Source organism: Electrona antarctica (assembly GCF_951216825.1).
Source record: "Electrona antarctica genome assembly, chromosome: 18".
Taxonomy (NCBI): Eukaryota; Metazoa; Chordata; class Actinopteri; order Myctophiformes; family Myctophidae; genus Electrona; species Electrona antarctica.
In genome coordinates, this window is record NC_136799.1 from 37,245,050 (window position 1) to 37,265,001 (window position 19,952).

Sequence of the window (19,952 nt, forward strand, 5' to 3'; positions counted from 1 at the left end):
AAGGACAGGCACCACATTTTTGACCAATGACATTTTATTTCGAACAATCGAAACCCATTTGCAGGAAATAACATTTTATTCATTAAAACAAGTATGTGTGATGCATGAGTATTTTATCCCTCTCCCAGAACTCCCGGAGGACTTTCCGTCGTCGGTCATTCCTCACAGCCACATCCTCTACGCTCCCTTCAGTTCCGGGGGAGTTTTCCAGAGGCAGTTTTCACGCTACTTCAACGAGTTTGAGGAACTCCAGCTCCTGGGGAAAGGAGCGTTCGGTGCGGTTATTAAGGTACGCTGACGTCAGCAGAGCCGCTTGAACGTCCCAAGACGCTGGGCAGCGGTTCCTCACAGTTAGCTCCTCTCTGTCTCTCTTTCCTTAGCCATTTGAAGCTGCAATCCATGCCTTCTTTTGCTGAATAAACCGTTATCTTGACCAATCTGTATGGTAGATGTTAATACAAAATAAATAACATCACTGCGGTGGTTGTAGTTGGTCTACCGAGTACCGGCCCTTGCGGACACGTTTTGAGCTTGTGAATCGGATTGAATTGTTTGTAAGCGTTCGCCAATAATGACTTGCCCCACATAGGGACGGCAGGTTGAAAGTGGCCCGTTCTCACCTCTCTTATTTTTTCCCAATGATCCATGCCGACCAGGTCCAGAACAAACTAGACGGTTGCTACTACGCCACTAAGCGCATTCAGGTCAACCCGGCCAGCAAGCAGTTCCGACGGATCAAGGGCGAGGTGACGCTGCTGTCGCGCCTCAACCACGAGAACATCGTCCGCTACTACAACGCCTGGATCGAGAGGCACGAGACCCCCACCATGGGCGTGTTGAGCTCCAGCGACAGCTCGGAGGCCAGGAGTGCGGCGGGGGACCTCAAGCCGCCGTCGTCCCCCAAACGAGGGCCTCTGCTGGGGGCCCGCATCAACGAGCTGGGCCTCGCGGACAACGTGGAGGACAACGCGCCCCCTCCGGCCCTGGCCAGCTCCGTGGAGTGGTCCACCTCCATCGAGAGGTCTTCCAGTGCCAAATGCAGCGGCGGCGGACACGAGTCCAGTGATGAGGAAGAGGAGGAGGAGGAGGATGATGTGTTCGGTGCCTCGTTTTTGTGAGTTGTTCTTTAAAATTTGTCATTGGCTCTGTATCAGCGGCCCTCAAACCTTTTTCGTGCCAAGGATCACCAAATTGATTCATCATTTAGCCGCGGACCCCCATCTGAAACGATTTTGTGCCAGGGACCCTCGAAATGATTCAAACTTTTTGCTCGTGCCACATGGTGAGCTTGTAGATCTGCTATTTTCTTAATAGCCAAATGGATAAAGTGGTTAAAGTGATTGTGATTACTTTACTGTTTTAACTGCCTTTGCTGGGGACCTCCTGGAACCCCCCTCCCAAAGGGGATCACTGGGGGTCCCCACTCCCCAGACCCCACGTTGAGAACCACTTCTCTATTAAATCACGCCAATGGTGACATGCCCAAAACAGGGATGACGGGTGTTATTATATGCAGTTGTCGTGCCTGTTTGACAGCTCGCAAACTCACTTGCCATCTTTTATTGTGAATCTAGGCCATCGCACAGCGACTCGGAGGATGACATCATCTTTGACAATGGCAACGATGAAAGCAATGATGACATATGCCTGGTTACATTACCTAAGGTATTAATTCGTCTCCTGCTACCTAACTTTGTGCATTCATATTTATTGAAAATCAATATCTTTGTTATAGCAGTGGTTCTCAACCTTTTAAGGCTGTGACCTCCCAAAATAATCATATTTGAACTGGGGACCCCCCACCCCGAAGAGCACTGTAGGAGTGGAGGCATTTTGTTTAGTTTGACTCGGTTCCACAGATATATATTGTGACAAAAGCTACAAGATCAAATTGTCCCTTCACTGTCATTTGGGGACACCCCCAAAATCATGTGGGGACCCCCCTGGGGGTGCTGACCCACAGATTGAGAACCACTGTGTTAGACTGTTGTTGTTGTTATTATGACTTATCACTGTCCTAATCATCAACCTTATTATATTGATCGATAAGGACTCGCCAGGCAAGAAAACAGCGACCGACACGACGGAGAGCACAGACTCGGAACGGCCTCTCCAAATAGCACACTACTTGTACATACAGGTAATTCCAAATAGCACACTACTTGTATATACAGGTAATTCCAAATAGCACACTACTTTATACATACAGGTAAGTCCAAATGGCAATGTAAGCGTCTCTGTTGTTCACCACCAGAGGTCACTGTCTGACAAGCAGTGGTGGAAATAACCAAGTACATTTACTTTTTTCTTTTTACAATTTTGAGATATTTTGTACGTTACTGGAGTATTTCCAATTTACAATACTTTTACTTCTACTCCACTACATCTCAGTGGCAGATATTGTACTTTTACTCCACTACATTTATTTGAAAATGCATTTCGGCCATTTAAAAAGAGCAGATCTACAAGCTCACAATGCATCGCGATGCGACACATTTGTTTTATACATTTGAAGACTTGAAATGCGGCATTCTGCATAGTGAGTACTTTCTACTTTTGGCACTTTAAGTACATTTGGATGCCAATAGTTTTGTACTTTTACAAGTACATTTTGAATTCTGGACTTTAACTTTTACTTAGTTCTACATTGCAGTATTGATACTTTTCCTTAAGTAAAACAATTTAGTACCACCACTGTCTGACATGATGTAATGGGTGCCTTCTTTCTGACCCAACCCAGATGGAATACTGTGAAAAGAGCACTTTAAGAGACACCATTGACCACGGCCTGCATCAGGACACCAGCAGGCTCTGGAGACTGTTCAGGGAGATCCTGGATGGCCTCGCGTACATCCACGAGCAGGTGCGTGTGCGTGTGTGTGCGTGTGCGTGCGTGTGTGTGCGTGTGTGCGTGCGTGCCTGTGTGCCTGTGTGCGGAGCAGATGTGTTTTGAGTCGTAACGTTTTGCAGTACAACCTCCAAAGAGCACAAAGGGCAGTTTGGGACTACGATGATGCAAAGGTTTTAGTTTAAAAAAGCTGCAATCTGGGGCGTAGTTTTTAATGAATAAAATGTGCTTCTAACCAATCGTGTATGATATAGAGAATGTTAATACGTTAATGCAATATAACTAGCACAACTGCAGTGGTTGTAGGTGGTCTCCCTAATCCTCTATTGAGAGATGTGGAACTCGGTAGGGTGAGGGTCACCTATTGGTTGACGATGTCACTAAAGTGGTTTGAAGCTAGACGGCACACCGGATTGGACACTAAATGCGCTGCGATCCTTACTGTAAAGTTTGCACTCTTAGGTCACATTCCCACCTAATACTTCAGTAGACTCGATGCGTATGGGCGGAGAAATTGGGATTCTTGCATATTTAATTTGCTGCAGTTTGCCTTCACACCGCAGCAATTGGAAACGCAGCAGGGGGGACCTTTATCAATGTGTTCCATTCATAAACTAGCCTACACAGTGAAATCAATCTATGGTGATACAATTATACTCATAACGTGCATGTGTCGTGCCGTCTGGGACTGGACCCCCCTCTCCCTCTCTCTCTCTCTCTCTCTCTCCCCACGCAGCCACGCACTGTTCTTCTGGGCATGGCGGCACAGCGCTGAGCGCACTGATATAACAGACAGCAGTTTACAATGTTTACAAGTTTATCGAGATGAAAGTCCCTACTCCCCAGTCCCCACACAGTGACAGCACTCCATGTTTACGGCACGCACAGACAGACAGACAGACAGAATATTCTGTAGGCTATAATACACTGCAGTGTTTTTATGTGTGTCCTTGATGGCAATTGATTAATGTACTCGTCCTCATTTCGATCAAGGCTTCAGTCTCCTCATTCGACCACGTCTATCCACGGTAACGGGACATCTTTGCGCTGCGTAAAATATGCCTTCTCCGTCTCCAACTGTGTTCAGCTCCTGGCTCCTCACCCGCCACATTGTTTGCTTCATTTCCTTTATTTACTGCGGATTGCATTCACACCTGCACTGAATCGTAATCAAGTGCGATTGGAAGCGAAGCGAAACCCCCTGTTTTTGCTCGGAGTAGAATGCGGTTCTTTGATACGCATTAGGATTCGAATGAGCCTTCACACCTGCCAAACAAAGTGCACTTTCTGACAATGCGCAGCAGGATTCGTTTTAATCGCAGCAAAGCTTTCTGGTGTGAATGTGACCTAACTCTTGCAATTGTCTTTGTCTCACGAGAGTCCTAAAAACTTACGAATGCAGCTTTGAGGACATACAGAAGAGCAAACAGGAAGGAGGGGTTTGAAGGTGTCAGGTTCGGTTTAGCTGGAGCAAGTGCAGAACACACAGACGAGTTGAGCGAAACGCTTCCTCTTCTCATCTCCTTAGCAACTGTTGGCCTATTGCGCAACGTGGACAAATACTTACGTGATTTTCCCATCATTCCCACCCGGTTAGTGTTTTAAAACCATGTTTACGCAAAGGTGTTCTCAAGGACCTTCTTGACATGTTCATACTGTATACCATGTGACCTTTGACCTTCTTGACATGTTCATACTGTATACCATGTGACCTTTGACCTTCTTGACATGTTCATACTGTATACCATGTGACCTTTGACCTTCTTGACATGTTCATACTGTATACCATGTGACCTTTGACCTTCTTGACATGTTCATACTGTATACCATGTGACCTTTGACCTTCTTGACATGTTCATACTGTATACCATGTGACCTTTGACCTTCTTGACATGTTCATACTGTATACCATGTGACCTTTGACCTTCTTGACATGTTCATACTGTATACCATGTGACCTTTGACCTTCTTGACATGTTCATACTGTATACCATGTGACCTTTGACCTTCTTGACATGTTCATACTGTATACCATGTGGGGGCTTCACCTCTTGTCCTTTAAAGCAAACAAGCCCAGCTCCCAAGGAAACACCCCGGAATAACCGCGAAGACCGCTAACGGAGACACGCGTTGAGCACATGTTGTTTCTTTAATCCTCTCCATACAGGGGATGATTCATAGGGACCTGAAGCCCGTCAACATCTTCCTGGACTCGCAGGACCATGTGAAAATCGGAGACTTTGGCCTGGCTACAGACCATCCCGCTAATGTGGTACGCATTACTTCCACTTAACCGTTAACGGCACTCTGCTGTCGACTAAAGGCAGTGGTTCTCACAAACATTTTCATGTCAAGGACCCCCAAATTAATGTGTTTGGCCGCAGACGCCCATCTGAAAGTATTTTGTGCCGTGTATTTGTTGTTATGTTTAGGGTTACAGTACTGTGAAAAAAGTGGTTACAGTGATTTTGATGCTATATTAACCCATTTTGGGCGGGAACCCCTTTTGCTGTTTTAAGCATTATGTTATACTTTAGCTATTGAAAAATAGCAGATCTACAAGCTTGTAGGTCTGCTATTTTTGAAAAATTATGAAAATGTGCCGCAAATCTTGGAATATATTCTTTCAGAGCTAATGTTTTTAACTCAAATCTTTGCTTCTGGGTGAGTCCCTGCCAGAACAACATATTTTCAGATGGGGGTCGGCGGCCAAATACAGATCATTTCTGACACAGAAACATAGGGTTTTTCAGAAAACTGTCATGATTTAGAAGACATTTGTAGAATCTTGTGTCTAAATGGGTTAACTCGTATAACTCTGGAATCCCCCCAAGGACCCCTTGGGGGGGCACCCCACGTTGAAAACCACGGGACCAAGGGGGTGTCCCAACGGGGGTGAACGATGGTGGTGTACAGTTCATGTTGGCTGCACGGCTGGTCGTGGTCACACCCCTATTGTGATGTAATTAACCCATCAAGACGTGAGGCCGACTCTAAAAAATGGCTACAATATATCCTACAATGACACAGATGCTTTCCCGGATTGTAGTACCTCTTTTTCCTCGGGTGGTTAAACGGGGTACATATTATGTCATAGTTGGGTGGTGATTGAATAGTTTATTAGAAAGATAAACTATTGTATAAACTATTGATGTATAAACGGAGTACAGTCAAACACTCAGTCCAAAAGGGATAGCACCAAAAAATACCCTTGCGGTCATGTTTCCATTTTGGCCCAGTATGCAATCAATTCATAGACATGACATGAACAATAACAACAAAAATCAATATCATCATAGGTAAAAACAACCAAATCTAATCGTCACAGTAAAAAATAAAACGATGTAATACAGTGAGGGGGAAAAAGGAAGGAAGATAAAAATGAGTCTCTGTGACACATCTAGGGGCCACGATCTGCATTCAAAGATGTTCCTAGAAGCTTTGTCATTGGTCAAAAAAAAACCCGGTCGAAATGACTAACCAATCAGGAAGTAGACAGGCAAATTGACCAATGACAAAGCTTCTAGGAAAATCTTTGAATGCAGATTGTGGCCCCTAGATGTGTCACAGAGACTTAAATTATTTTTGGGAGCGTTTTACCCATTGCTGGCTGTCTGAATACCAAAAAAAAGGTCATTCAAATTTTGACATATTATTGCTTATAGCAACATAAACAGACCCGACGAAAAACAGAACCGTGAAGTCCTTCTACTGTGGAGTCCAGGATGTTTTAAGGTTAATGATTTTTAACGTCGTTCATTCCTGCCAGGCCGCAGGTACATTTGAAGTGGAGGAGACTGGTTCGGCTGCCATGAACAAACCAGACCCAACAGGTAAAAAGAAGAACTATTCACCTTTTTAAGTTTGTCGCTCACTCTCGTTTGCTGTGCTCTGCAAACGTAGCATTTTCTGTGCTTTTATGTGTCTCTCCAGGCAACATGACGGGTATGGTTGGCACTGCCCTCTACGTCAGCCCGGAGGTGCAGGGAAACACCAAAGCCACCTACAACCAGGTAAGATATTATCAATCCACCGCTAACAACTCCTGTGCAGTTTGTGGTCACAGAGTTGTAAAACAAAATAAATACACCGGCCTCTGAAGTCCATGGTGTACGCTGTGAATCACATATTGTATATAGCTTTGTTTTTCAGCTTTGTTTTTCTATATATTTTGAGTAAATTATTAGCCCATTTAGGCCCGAGATCAGATTCTAAAAATGTCTTCTACATCCTGACAGTTTTCTGAAAAAGCTATGTTTCTATGTCAGTCGTTCTTCGATTTTTCAAAAATAGCAGACCTAACAGCTCGTAGCGCGCCACTCGGTGGTTGCGCTATGAGCTTGTAGATCTGCTATTTTTCAATAGCTAAAGCATAACATAATGCTAACACCAGAAGGGGTTCCCGCCCAAAATGGGTTAAATAATAAATAAATAAAAATCTATACGGTTGCTTCAGTGTAATGAGAGCAAAGCCTCGTATGTGTAGACATACCTTGTAATAAAAATATATATATTATGATTACGTCATACTGAATTGTGGTATAATTGCTGTACTTACTCTAGTTGTTATAGCCCCTGGCTGGAACGCGTCAAAGACTTAATGGCCTAACATGTGACTCGTGCCAAAGCGGAAATTTCATCTGCATTATGCCAGTTTTTAGTATACAAAGCATTGAGTGTTGTTGTGTATGTGATATTCCTCCAGTCATCTTCTCTGTGTGTCTTCAGAAAGTGGACCTGTTCAGCCTTGGAATCATCCTGTTTGAGATGTCCTACAGGCCCATGACCACTGGCTCCGAGCGCATCTCTGTGCTGGGCCAGCTCCGCACGGTGAGTCCCTCGCCAAGGGGGGAACGAGAAGGGGCTTTAGTTTGAACTCCTGGGAAAGTTGTTCCTTACCCTGATCTCTTCTCACTCCGCAGGAGGCCATCCAATTCCCCGAAGATTTCAGCGAGTACGAACAAGGCACACAGGTGAGCCGATGTCCCCCTGTTCAGCATTTTAAAATGTAATTCACCCCCCTAATGTTTTTAGGACCTGAAGAAATGGCCTGGTGGCTCTGCTAGTTAGTGCACAGACCCTATGCTCTTATGGGGGAGGGTAATGGAAAAATAAAAACACCATAGAAATGTTTTTTTTCTCCCATTAAAACCGGAAAAGCGTCATCTTAGATTTGTGGGTTGGCTCTTTTTTTCTAATCTTGAAAACTACTGGGGCATTTGTAGAATCGGTCTCAGGCCTTAAATGGATTAATGATACTAGATACTTACTGTATATCTTGTTATATATCACTTTATTTTACATCATTCTCTCATTGAGTTCTCCTTTTTTCCACGCTCAAACCCCTCCCCCACCCCCAAGATAGGGCTGTCACGATTACACATTTAAGTTGACGATGAATTGTCACACAAATAATTGCGATTAACGACTTAATTGTTTTTGGCGTTGGAAATTACATTTCTCTTTGCCTTTTAGGCTTCCTAATGTTTTTTTTAAATATATTTTATACTTTAAATAAGGTAAAGCATAGCGGAAAAATGTCAGCTTTTTTATGTATGTTTCAACATTCCGGGCCGCTTCCTTACTTCCTTCACAAGTGTTACCGATGATACTAATTAAGGCTCTGTTTCATTTAGTGTGCAGTTTGCTATTCTCAAACCTTTTAATTTCAAGGACCCCCATAACTCTGAGAGTGTACAAATGGAATGAAATGGACCCGTAAGGGTCCATTTGGTTCCATTTGTGCACTCTCAGAGTTACACACCCGTACGGGGCGGCATTTGGAACCCACTCAACAAGGACACTTTGAGACCCACTGGTGTAGCAGAGTGTTTCCCAACAACAGAGCCTTCATTAGTATCAGCGGTAACACCTGTGAAGGGGCCCAAGCTCTTTCCAAAAATGGCGTGTGTACCCCCCCCCCTCTACAGAGGTCGGTGATAGCGTGGCTGCTGAACCACGACCCGGCCCGGCGGCCCACGGCCCAGGAGCTGCTGCGGAGCGAGCTGCTGCCGCCGCCGCACATGGCCGAGTCTGAGCTGCACGAGGTGCTGCAGCACACCATGGCCAACACCAACGGCAAGGCCTATCGCACCATGGTGGGCCAGCTGTTTGCCCAGAGCCCCACGCCCGTCATGGACTACACCTACGACATTGACCTGCACAAGGTAACGTATCTGTTTATGCCTCCTTCACTATGCATGGTTATTATAGTAACCACAAAGCGCCCCAAAACAAGAATAATATATGAGACCCTGCCGGAGAGCACCTCCGAACTGCATAGCGGCTTGTGTCGATTAGTAGCAGGGATGGGACAGCAGGATGAATGAGGAAGAGAGATGAGAGAACCCAAAGGAGTTGTATGAGTTAACAGTGTGTGTTGTTTGCTTTACATCGTGGTATGATTGACATTGTCGGCACTATTGTTCAGAAGCAAATAATTCAACACAGATGTACAGTATGTATGAATCACCCATGTTGTGGTTTTTTCTTTTTGTTTTTTCTTTTTTTAATCGTGCAGGCCTAGTCCACATGTAAATGGAACTGTTGCAATATAGTCAAGGTCACAAACATTATGTCAATACTTAACGCTTTGTAACATTAACATACTTGCCTTGAATGATCATGAAAGTATTGTTTTGCACACAAAATCCCAAATTCCTTATGGGTGAATCAGCACACTCTCAGTCACTTTCGTTCAACTTGTTGGCGTTTTATTTTCTTCATATCTTCCCCTTTTTAACCACATTAACTTAAACCCTACTTTAGAGACTTCACTGGCCGGAGTCAGTCCTCCTATATGTACCGCTACTCGAGACAATGACTAAAATATGACTAAAACTAAATGGAATTTTATTCGAAAAAAATTAAACTAAATCAAAATTTGCTGTCAAAATGAACGCTGGCCGTAGAGGTCCATTCATGTGACATGAATGAATTAATGAATGAAATAATTAAGAACAATTAATACATTTTATTTATATAGAGCGTCGCAGTCCCGCCCCCTACCATGGCCCAGGAAATGAATCCCAATGCATTTTTCCCATAGACATTTCAAAAAGTATTTATTTAAAGACGGTTACGCCAAACAAATAATTACAAAGAAGAAAAACAACAAGAAAAGTGTTTTTCTTCTTTCTAATTATTTGTTCGGCCCAAAAAATTGTGTTTGTTGTCATGATTTGTCACGACTCGAGTTGGCTTTGTCCGCGGCGTAAACGTCTTTAAATAAATACTTTCTGAAATGTCTGAGGAAAATGAACGGAGAATCATTTCCTGGGCCATGGTAGGGGGCGGGACTGCGACGCATCTGCGATACATCAGAAATATCAAAAACATCAAAGACGATACATCAGAAACATCAAACAAAACATCAAAAACATCAAAGACAATCGAACAAAATAATATAATAGGACATTTTAAAACTGCATTTGTATTTTGTAGTCTGCTGGTAAACAAGTTTGTGCAACCTAAGCTGACCTAAGCATGCATCATTAGGAGAAACACTAATGACAAACAAATGTGTTTTTAAAAGCTTTGTAAACACTCACTGACTCTGCTAGCCTAAGAGCCGAGGGCAGGGTGTTCCAGAGCAAAGGTGCCCGTGTGACGAGGCCAGTTGTGGGAGGGTCTAGGAGGGCACCTATCTGAGGTTGTGCACAGGCTGGGTTCCAGCAAGTCTGTGATCGGTCTGACTCTTGACATCAAGTGCCATTCGTAGCATTCTTATGTAGATTAGATTCAATTTATTGTCATGCACAGAGTATACAAATACTTTGACAATGCAATGAAGTGTGGCGTCTAGCCAGAACAGTAATGCAGTAATGAGAGAATAAATACATTTGTTTAGATGCCACCCAGGGCTTTTTTCCCTGGTGCACCGTGAGCGTGTGTGCATGTCTCGACCCCGTGCAGCAGATAAGTCATTAAGAGTTAACACACCTGTAGACTAACCAGAGGCAATCATTGATCTATTAGAGTGTCTGTCCCTCTCCAACCTGTAGGTGTCACTGTAGACACACACAAAACGGCAGTCATCTGGTCCATATAACAGAGGAGCGGCAGAGGGGCCTGTAAGTGCTTAATGGATGTCTCCCCGACGTCCCTAACAGAGCCTGTTTGTTTTGCTCTCTCCCTCCTCCAGGGCAACTTCAATTTCAACGCTGCCAAATTGCAGCAGTACGTGCATGAAGCCATCACCAGGATCTTCAAGAGGCACGGTACGTCAGTGTAAGGCTGTCACCATTACAACATTTAAAGCTGACCATTCGTTGTCACGTAAATAGTTGCGATTAAAGGGACACTTCACCCTTTTTGCAAAAAAATATATATCAATGACCTTAATAAGATTTAGAACACTTACCTGGCGTTATTTTTTGTGTAATTTTTGATTTTAGATATTTTAGGTTAACGCAATACGGAAGAGTGTCTCTGACGTCAGAGCCACTCTTCCGTATTGCTACCGGACTACATCGTCTCCTCACACTGCAGCTATAGACCAGCCCCACGGACACTGTTCCACCTACCTACATTCCTACAACCTTCGTTGACTCCACCCCCACATGCGCATTTGTTATTGTGTTTGTGTCATGTCGCCGTCGTCAGCAGAGCAGCACCAGAGAGACGTGCTATGTTGCCACGAATCCCCCCCCCCCCCAACTCTAGATGTATTATAATGATATGAAGTGACTTGCCATAAACCATCCATTAACTCCCCATTCATCCAATTTGCATCTGCTTGTATTAAACAACATTAAACTCACCAACATTGCAGCTGTAGGGAAAGCTTGAATATCCACTTTCAAACTGCAAAGCTTTTGTTTCATAAAAATCCACCGAATCTTTTTCCCACTCAGCTCTGCACTTAGTTTTTCTTCTTTTTAGTTCTATCTCACTACTAGAACTTTCTGACTCTGAGGTAGATAAGATTTTTGGCTGTCAACAGCATCCATTTGTTTTTTCAATGTTGTGGACCGGAGCGTGGTGAAATAGTTGCTAAGATACGATACTGCATAGTGATTGGCTCTGCTGCATGCCTATGAAGAGTACTGACCAATGAGCTGAGCCTAGCGCCCTTCCAGACACCAGGTTTCAGTGTCTTGCTTTCCTGTTCCTATAGCTCAGTCGGCTGCCCCTTCTTATTACTTGTCTATATATAGATATGTTCTAGTTACGTTCTTAGCTTACGCATGTTTCTTGATGTGCTTAATGTAAGTCGCTCTGGATTAAGAGCTAAATGCCTAAATTGTAAATTGTAAATTGTGTGTCTGCATGGGAGCGAGTGACTGAGAATCACCATAACGCGCTGTCATTTTTCCACGAGCCCAAAATACGGGATTAAGTGCGTCCCGTATGGGTTCATTACGGGACAGGTCTTTTAGTTGCCAAATACGGTACGATCCCGTATTTTACGGGACAGTTGGGAACCCTTGACAAATAACAAGGGGGGATTCGTGGCAACACTACACAGCGCGTCTCCTCTGAGTTGTTTTTTTCTGTATACTCTGGTGCTGCTCTGCTGACGACGGCGACATGACACAAACACAATAACAAATGCGCATGTGGGGGTGGAGTCAACGAAGGTTGTAGGTAGGTGGAACAGTGTCCGTGGGGCTGGTCTATAGCTGCAGTGTGAAGAGACAATGTAGTCCGGTACCAATACGGAAGAGTGGCTCTGACGTCAGAGACACTCTTCCGTATTGCGTTAACCTAAAATATCTAAAATCAGTGATTACACAAAAAATAACGCCAGGAAAGTGTTCTAAATCTTATAAAGGTCATTGATATATATTCTTTTGCAAAAAGGGTGAAGTATCCCTTTAAGGATTTAATTGTGTGTTTTTTTTTTTGCATTGAACAATGGAACGTCACAATTTGTGATTCTGTATGCCTTTTAGGCTTCGTAATCACAAATTGCACAGAGCAGATATGACACATAACGTCTTAAATATACAAATAAATCACTGACACATTGAATCATTTCCACACACAAAAAACGTATTTCCAAAAAATTAACAAAATTGCAGAAATAATAAACAATTTTTTTTTAAATGTATGAATGTACATTTTTCAACATGGAAACGAGTGATGATTATCTAAAAATACTTGCAATTATCTCACATAATTGTGATTAGGAGATTATGTAATAATGGTGACAGGCCTATAGGGGAGTGTACTACTACACTGGGACAGAGCCTTAGATATTGACAGAGTTACCAAAACTCTGTTCACTTCATGGGGCCAGTCCAATGGCGGCTCTCCTACATAGACATCTATTGAGAATGGGGACAACCAACTGGGACAAGTCCTGGACCGGAAGTAGGCAGAAATGCATTGGACTCAGGCAACAGCCCGGCTTTAATGATCTTAAATCCCTTTATTTTAGATTGTTTGGTAGTAATAGTACAACATAAACATTAAAGAGACTTTAGTTGTTACTGTACAATACTTTAAAACAGTTGTCATGCTGCACACATGCTTAAAATAGCTCTTATTTGCGCCGCCCTCGTTGAAAACAATGTATTTCCAACTCCAGCTTGTCTCAGTTCAGACTGCATGAACAGCGCTCAAGCGCTCGGTTTCTGCCCCCTCAATATCGTAACTCTTCTATTAGATGGCTCTGGTGCGGGAGTGTGGTAGGGAGCCCTGTGCAGGTCCTCTGTTTACCCTCCGCTGCGAAGCACTTGGACTCCTGACCTGTCCCTAAAAGCCCGATTTAGGGCGATTTTTCAAAAATCAGATCTGCTATGTTTCAACAGCTAAAGTTTACAATAATGATTTACCGTCCGCTGCGAAGCACTTGGACTCCTGACCTGTCCCCTAAGTCCGTTTTTAGGACCCCGCCGTTAACCATCTGCTCCGGTGGAAGAGCGAACAATGCGTGTACTGTTGCGCCGGGCAGGGGGCGAGCACCACAGGTGCCACTGGGTTATTTCTGTACATGGCTGCTGATGGTGTCCAGCTGTACATTGTTTGTTTATGCTCAGTTTGTTGTATCGGCCCCCCGGGGGGGTTAGGGGGTTATGTTTTGTTATGTAGATGTTGCCTGTAATGCATTATTTTGTGTGTGCGTGCTTGCGTGTGGGGGGCCGCGGCAGTGACTCAGGAGGTAGAGCGGCTGTCTTGGAGCAGGTTTGTACCTGGCATGGTTTCCTATCTGCCGTCGGTGTGTGAATAGTGTGTGTATGTGAATGTGAAATACATGGAAAAAGCACAATATAAATGCAGTCCGTGTGTGCGTTTGTGTGTGTCTCTCTCTCTCTCTCTCTAGGTGCGGTGCGTCTCCAAACGCCGTTGCTCCTCCCCAGAAACAGGAAGTTGCACGATGGCAGCGAGTTGGCCTGCTTCATGGACCACAGCGGAATGCTGGTTACACTGCCCTACGACCTCCGTGTGAGCACACACACACACACACACACACACACACACACACACACACACACACACACACACACACACACGCGCGGAATGGCCGGGGCGGCAGTGCCTCCGGGGTAGAGTGTCCGGTAGAGCGGATGGGAAAACCGTGAGGTTCCCAGTTCGATTCCGGGCTCCCCCAGAGTTAGTGTCGAAGTGTCCTTGAGCAAGACACTGAACCCCTAATTGCTCCCGATGAACAGGTTGGTGCCTTGCACGGTTTCCTCGGTGTATGAATGTGTGTGTGAACGGGTGAATGTATTGCACAATCTACGTGAAGTGCTTTGGATAAAAGAGCTATATGAATGCACCATTTATCTTTTATGGCTGTTTTCACACTGTGATTGATTACAGCCTGGCTTACTGTGTAAACTGACTAACTGACTACTATTGTCCTCGTATTATGCCAAGAAATACTCATTGAGGTTTTCCCCGCTCTGTCTGTGTCCTCCTCAGATGGCATTTGCGAGATTTGTGGCCCGCAATAACATAACATATCTCAAAAGGTAAAGTTAAATGGATGTCTTCCTCTGTTGTCCACCCATAATCACAATGTACTGTTTCATATGGAAGGGGATGTTGGTTGTCTGTATATAATATATACAGACAATATATTCTTTTCCAGCGTTTTTTAAGTCAAATCTTTGCTTCTGATGGGTCTCTGGAAAAACATTTTGAGATGGGTGTCTGCGGCCAAAGTTAATCTATGCGTGCATGTCTGTGTGTGTGTCTGTGTGTGTGTGTGTGTGTGTGTGTACTGTATCCGACAGGTACAGCATCGAGCGCGTGTTCCGTCCCAGGAAGCTGGACCGCGCCCACCCCAGGGAGCTGCTGGAGTGTGCGTTCGACATCGTCGTCCCCGTCACCCACAGCCTGCTGCCCGACGCCGAGGTCATCTACGTTGTCTCGGAGATCGTCCAGGAGTTCCCCGCACTGCAGGTTGGTCCGGTTAAACCCATAGAGTATTAAAAGGATAGAGACTGAACCGGAGCGATAGCCCTGCCCCCCCGCTATTAATTTCAGTGGAAGTTGCTCAGTGGCGTTTTGAAGCACCCGGAAGAACCGTCTACTTCTGCGCTCAATGTTAAAGCCGCAGATGCACGGGTTTCCTCGTCATAACTTCACGGGTCCGCCTGCAGTCCCCACTCTTACCACTAGGGCCGAGCGCCTCAACGTTGGAGAGCTTCACTGGGGGCTTTGGTTAAGCCCAAACCACACCAAAGGGGTCGAGATGGGACAAGATGGTTTTAGCGTTCGTCCCAGCGGTGTGATATAACTGGTTCAATTCAATGGCCCAAACCTCACCAATGGGTCGCAATGCCACTACTCCTCACAAGCGTTTGGTTTGGGTGCGAGTTGTTGCATGGCGACCCATTGGTGTGGTTTGTTTGGGCTTTGGACCACTGGTTCCCAGACACATTTGTGGGTCGTGGACACGTTATGGGTCCCCTTAGTTTTTGTTTCCTACATTTGGTTTTTCATTATTATTATTAATATTATTATTATTTCAAAACATTTACAAAGAACATTCCCGAAAAAGCCAAACCTTTCATGAATTAAAAGGATTTTTTCCCCCCTAGTAATTTCATGAAGAAATTAAGAAAAATCTAAGAAATTCCATAAATTACAACAAATATTTAAGAAGTAGTGAAAATAGCCGATCTATAAGCTCACAACGCGGTGCGAAGCGACCCGTTTGTGAGCTTGTAGATCTGCTATTTTCACTAGTTTGGGTCCTGAGGGAATATCTAATTTCTGTTTTGCATTAGACAACCTGCCCTGTCATACTGTACATGTATACGCCGTAATGATTAAGTGAAGTTGCGTTCCAGCCGCACATTCCCCTGTTTTTGTTTTTGCATGGATGTCTCATTGGTATTTCCCGTTGTAGTGTGGAAGTGCACATTCCTCCCATTCCACATTTCACAGATCATTCCATATGCATTATGTCAGAGCTACATATTTACAGGGTGAGTGTGTTAACACGCAGCAGTTCTGTCCTCTTCCTTCCTTCTCTCCCCAAACAGTCCATTTCCTGTGCAGTGTTTAGCTCACTTCTCATTTGTATGTAGCCGGAACCAGTGCTGGAAACTGAAGTAAAAAGAATTTGAGGAATTTTGTACTTTAGTATTGTAGTATTTCCAATACTTTTTGCTTCTACCTCCACTACATCTCAGAGGCAAATTTTATACTTTTACTCCACTACAATTAGTTGAAAACTCTAGTTACTAGTTTACTTTGTAGTTTTCGATTATTATATCACAAAACATACCACATTTCGGCCACACTTTGAAATGGGACATTCTGTATAATGAGTACTTTACTTTTGCTACTATATTAGCCGATACTTTTGTACTTTTACACAAGTACATTTTGAATTCCAGAATCCGCACTTCGACTTGTAACTTGCGACAGTGATAGTTTTACTTAAGTAAAACATGCGAATACTTGTTCCATCAGTGCCTTGAACTCAGTCAACCCAGTGTTTAGACCCTGGGTGATCCTTCAGCAGGGTCCCTCCCCATGCGTCCTGGTGGGAAACCTTGAAAACCTGGAATGTTTTCATGCAGGTTTCCATTCATGGAAAATCTTTAAATAGTCCAAATGTCCTGGAAATTATGTCATTGTCCTAGAATGTTGTAATTATCCAAATTTGATCAAAATCTAAAATGGAGTTAGGTGGTTTCCTTCCTTTGCTCCCAGTCACACTCCTCCCTGTCAGGCGATAAGAAGCGTGTGTGACGTCGCTCGTATCGGCAGCGAGACGCATGGTCGTCTGTGCTCTCCCTCGGACCCCCTAGGAGTTGGCAGTGAGACCTGAGACTAGAATACACGGACAAGAAAAAGAAAACCAAAATAATTGTCAAAACAAGAAGACAACTATCTCTTGGAAGCGGTGGGAACCCGCCGTCCACGGATTCCTGTTCATGCAGCTCACCTGTTTGTGTGAAAGCCTTTTAAAGTGAACATGAGTCAGAGGCAATGAGAGGGCAGCCGCCGGACACGGCGGTCATTATTCACTGAAAACCTCCATTGTACAGCATCGCCTCTTAAAGTGTGACGGACGACCGAGCCTTAATTTCAGTTTCAGGGGGTGTGTTAATGCTTTGTGTGTGTGCGTGTGTGTGTTTGCTCGTGTGTGTGTGTGCGTGCGTTGGACCACAGGAGAGGAACTATCACATTTACGTGAACCACACCAGCCTGCTGAAGGCCATCCTGCTGCATAGCGGTGTCCCAGAGGACAGACTGAGCCAGGCTTCCAACATATTGTGTGACGCCATGGTATCAGTGCACGACAACACACACCTGCACTTGTCCCTTAAAGGGGCATTCCACTCATTTTCAACATTTTACTATGTCATTAATGTACCTTAGAGCTGTTGTGTGGAAATAATACAAAACGTTCTCCTATTCTGTGTTTCCTAGAACTAGAGGTCTGAAAAAATCATTAACATGGTGAAACACATCTTGATGACATCATCAAGATGTGTTTCACCATGTTACTGATTTTGTTCATGATTACAGTTCTAGGAAACACAAAATGAGTGGACTTTTTTATTATTTCCACACAACAGCTCTAAGCTATATTAATGACATAATAAAATGTTGAAAATGGGTGGTTTTCCCCTTTAAGGCTTCTACAAATGCCTTCTAAATCAGTTGTTCTCAAACTACTTCCTAATTCAACATTATTCAAACATTTTCAAAACAGTTTTCCCCCCAAAAATAGCAGATGTACAAGCGTGCAGCGCGGCAAGAAGTGACACGCTGTGAACTTGTATATCTTCTGCATAACTGTTTTGCATAAGTGAATTATATATACTGAAAAATCTAAATAAAATCTTAGATTAAAGATTGGTTCATGCTACCATCCGTCAGATTTATGTCAGAACCTGGGTTGAAATTTCTATGACTGATCTAATCCAATTTGGGCATTTGAAATTCCTGCAATACCTCTTGTCAAGCAGTAGTGGTCCTATCCGACCACACCATTTCTCAATAGACAAGCAGGTAGACCAACTCCATCTACCGTAGTTGTTAGTTATTTAATAGGTCTACCATAGGCCATATGTCTACGCCAAATGGTCCCTTTATAGTGGTTCTGATAGCTTGCTGTTGCTAGATGATGTAGTAAACGGAAAACGAATCTAACCTTATTAACCTGTATGTGTATTTGTCCCAGAGTGAAAAGCTGACCAGGAGGGAAGTGGAGGCAAAGTTCTGCAACCTTTCCCTGACCACCAACAGTGTGAGTGTCCTCGGATGATGTGTCCCTTTCTGGGTAGTCTCTGATGACGTGTCCCTTTCTGGGTAGTCTCTGATGACGTGTCCCTTTCTGGGTAGTCTCTGATGATGTGTCCCTTTCTGGGTAGTCTCTGATGATGTGTCCCTTTCTGGGTAGTCTCTGATGACGTGTCCCTTTCTGGGTAGTCTCTGATGACGTGTCCCTTTCTGGGTAGTCTCTGATGATGTGTCCCTTTCTGGGTAGTCTCTGATGATGTGTCCCTTTCTGGGTAGTCTCTGATGATGTGTCCCTTTCTGGGTAGTCTCTGATGATGTGTCCATTTCTGGGTAGTCTCTGATGATGTGTCCCTTTCTGGGTGTGCAGAAATAGCCAGTACGTTAACTGGAATTACATTTTCAACGTGCCGACATGTTTTGAAGAAGACGTGGTCTTGTGGTCCAGTTACAGACGCTGTACAAGTACATCGGGCAGAAGGGGGAGCTGCAGGAGCTGCGGGAGCTCCTGTCGTCGCTGACCAAGCAGAAGACGGCCGTCACGCAGCTGGCCAAGCAGGGCCTGAAGGACCTGGAGGAACTCACCGTGCAGCTGCAGAGGCTGGGGGTCAAGCTGCAGGTCAGTGGTCTTAGTTAGAAATGTCACGTTTTTTTTTTGATGAAAAGTAAACTCAGTGTTTGCCATGACCACCTTCATGTAAATATCAAATATAATTTAGAGTTATATTGTTGAATTAAAATGAGTTTTTAAGGACGTTTAGAGAAAGAATGACAAAATCAAGACGTATCTATTATTGACATTTGGTCCATAAATCTTATATAATATTGCCCAGTCAGTCACGGTGGAAGCAGGAAGGTATTTTCACTGATCAGCAGCTGGATATGGTTTCAAACACTCAGTCTTGCCTGCTCCTGTAATTATTGATTTGTAGCCAATGGCCACGAGGTACTTCCCTATGGCTAGGAAAGAGGACGGATGTGTCTTGAGGTTATAATTCACTCCTCTGATTTGTGTTAGGAATGGTTTGAGTTGTTTTTTTGTCTCTGTAAACCCTGGGCCTGGTCTACAAGGTGGCAGCAGCAGCACTCTGATGCAGTGTTGATTTTAGCAGCAAATTTAGATTTTAGTTTTAGTCAATTGTTTTCTTTTCGTTGTAGTCACATTTTAGTCACCTGGAATGTGTTAGTGTCTAGTTTTAGTCAACTAAATATCATACGATTTTAGTCGACTAAATGTACAGTTGATTTAGTCGACTAAAATGTATCTTGGCGGGCCTTGATGCCGTAGTAATGACAGATTTTACACTTGCTGAAAATAGCCGATCTACAAGCTCACAACACGTCGTGCTGCGACGTATTGTGAGCTTGTTGATTGGCTATTTTCAGCATGCAACCAAGTGTAAAATGACTTGTGTCTTACTTATACTGGATCTTTTGTCCACTAGTCCCT

The 19,952-nt window shown here is 44.1% G+C and overlaps 1 protein-coding gene across 1 annotated transcript in view; it reads left to right on the forward strand.

Moving 5' to 3' along the window:
• Positions 1-19,952, forward strand: part of eif2ak4 (eukaryotic translation initiation factor 2 alpha kinase 4) — a 69,809-nt gene that overhangs the window by 18,219 nt on the left and 31,638 nt on the right. Inside the window, exons 11-28 of the mRNA XM_079528753.1 lie at positions 129-289; positions 657-1,114; positions 1,575-1,665; positions 2,051-2,140; positions 2,741-2,863; positions 5,016-5,120; positions 6,618-6,681; positions 6,782-6,861; positions 7,577-7,678; positions 7,771-7,821; positions 8,779-9,015; positions 10,992-11,067; positions 14,118-14,239; positions 14,720-14,769; positions 15,034-15,202; positions 17,429-17,545; positions 18,447-18,512; positions 18,951-19,121. Of these exons, the coding sequence (XP_079384879.1) occupies positions 129-289; positions 657-1,114; positions 1,575-1,665; positions 2,051-2,140; positions 2,741-2,863; positions 5,016-5,120; positions 6,618-6,681; positions 6,782-6,861; positions 7,577-7,678; positions 7,771-7,821; positions 8,779-9,015; positions 10,992-11,067; positions 14,118-14,239; positions 14,720-14,769; positions 15,034-15,202; positions 17,429-17,545; positions 18,447-18,512; positions 18,951-19,121 (2,333 nt within the window). The remainder of the gene's footprint in view (positions 1-128; positions 290-656; positions 1,115-1,574; positions 1,666-2,050; positions 2,141-2,740; positions 2,864-5,015; positions 5,121-6,617; positions 6,682-6,781; positions 6,862-7,576; positions 7,679-7,770; positions 7,822-8,778; positions 9,016-10,991; positions 11,068-14,117; positions 14,240-14,719; positions 14,770-15,033; positions 15,203-17,428; positions 17,546-18,446; positions 18,513-18,950; positions 19,122-19,952) is intronic.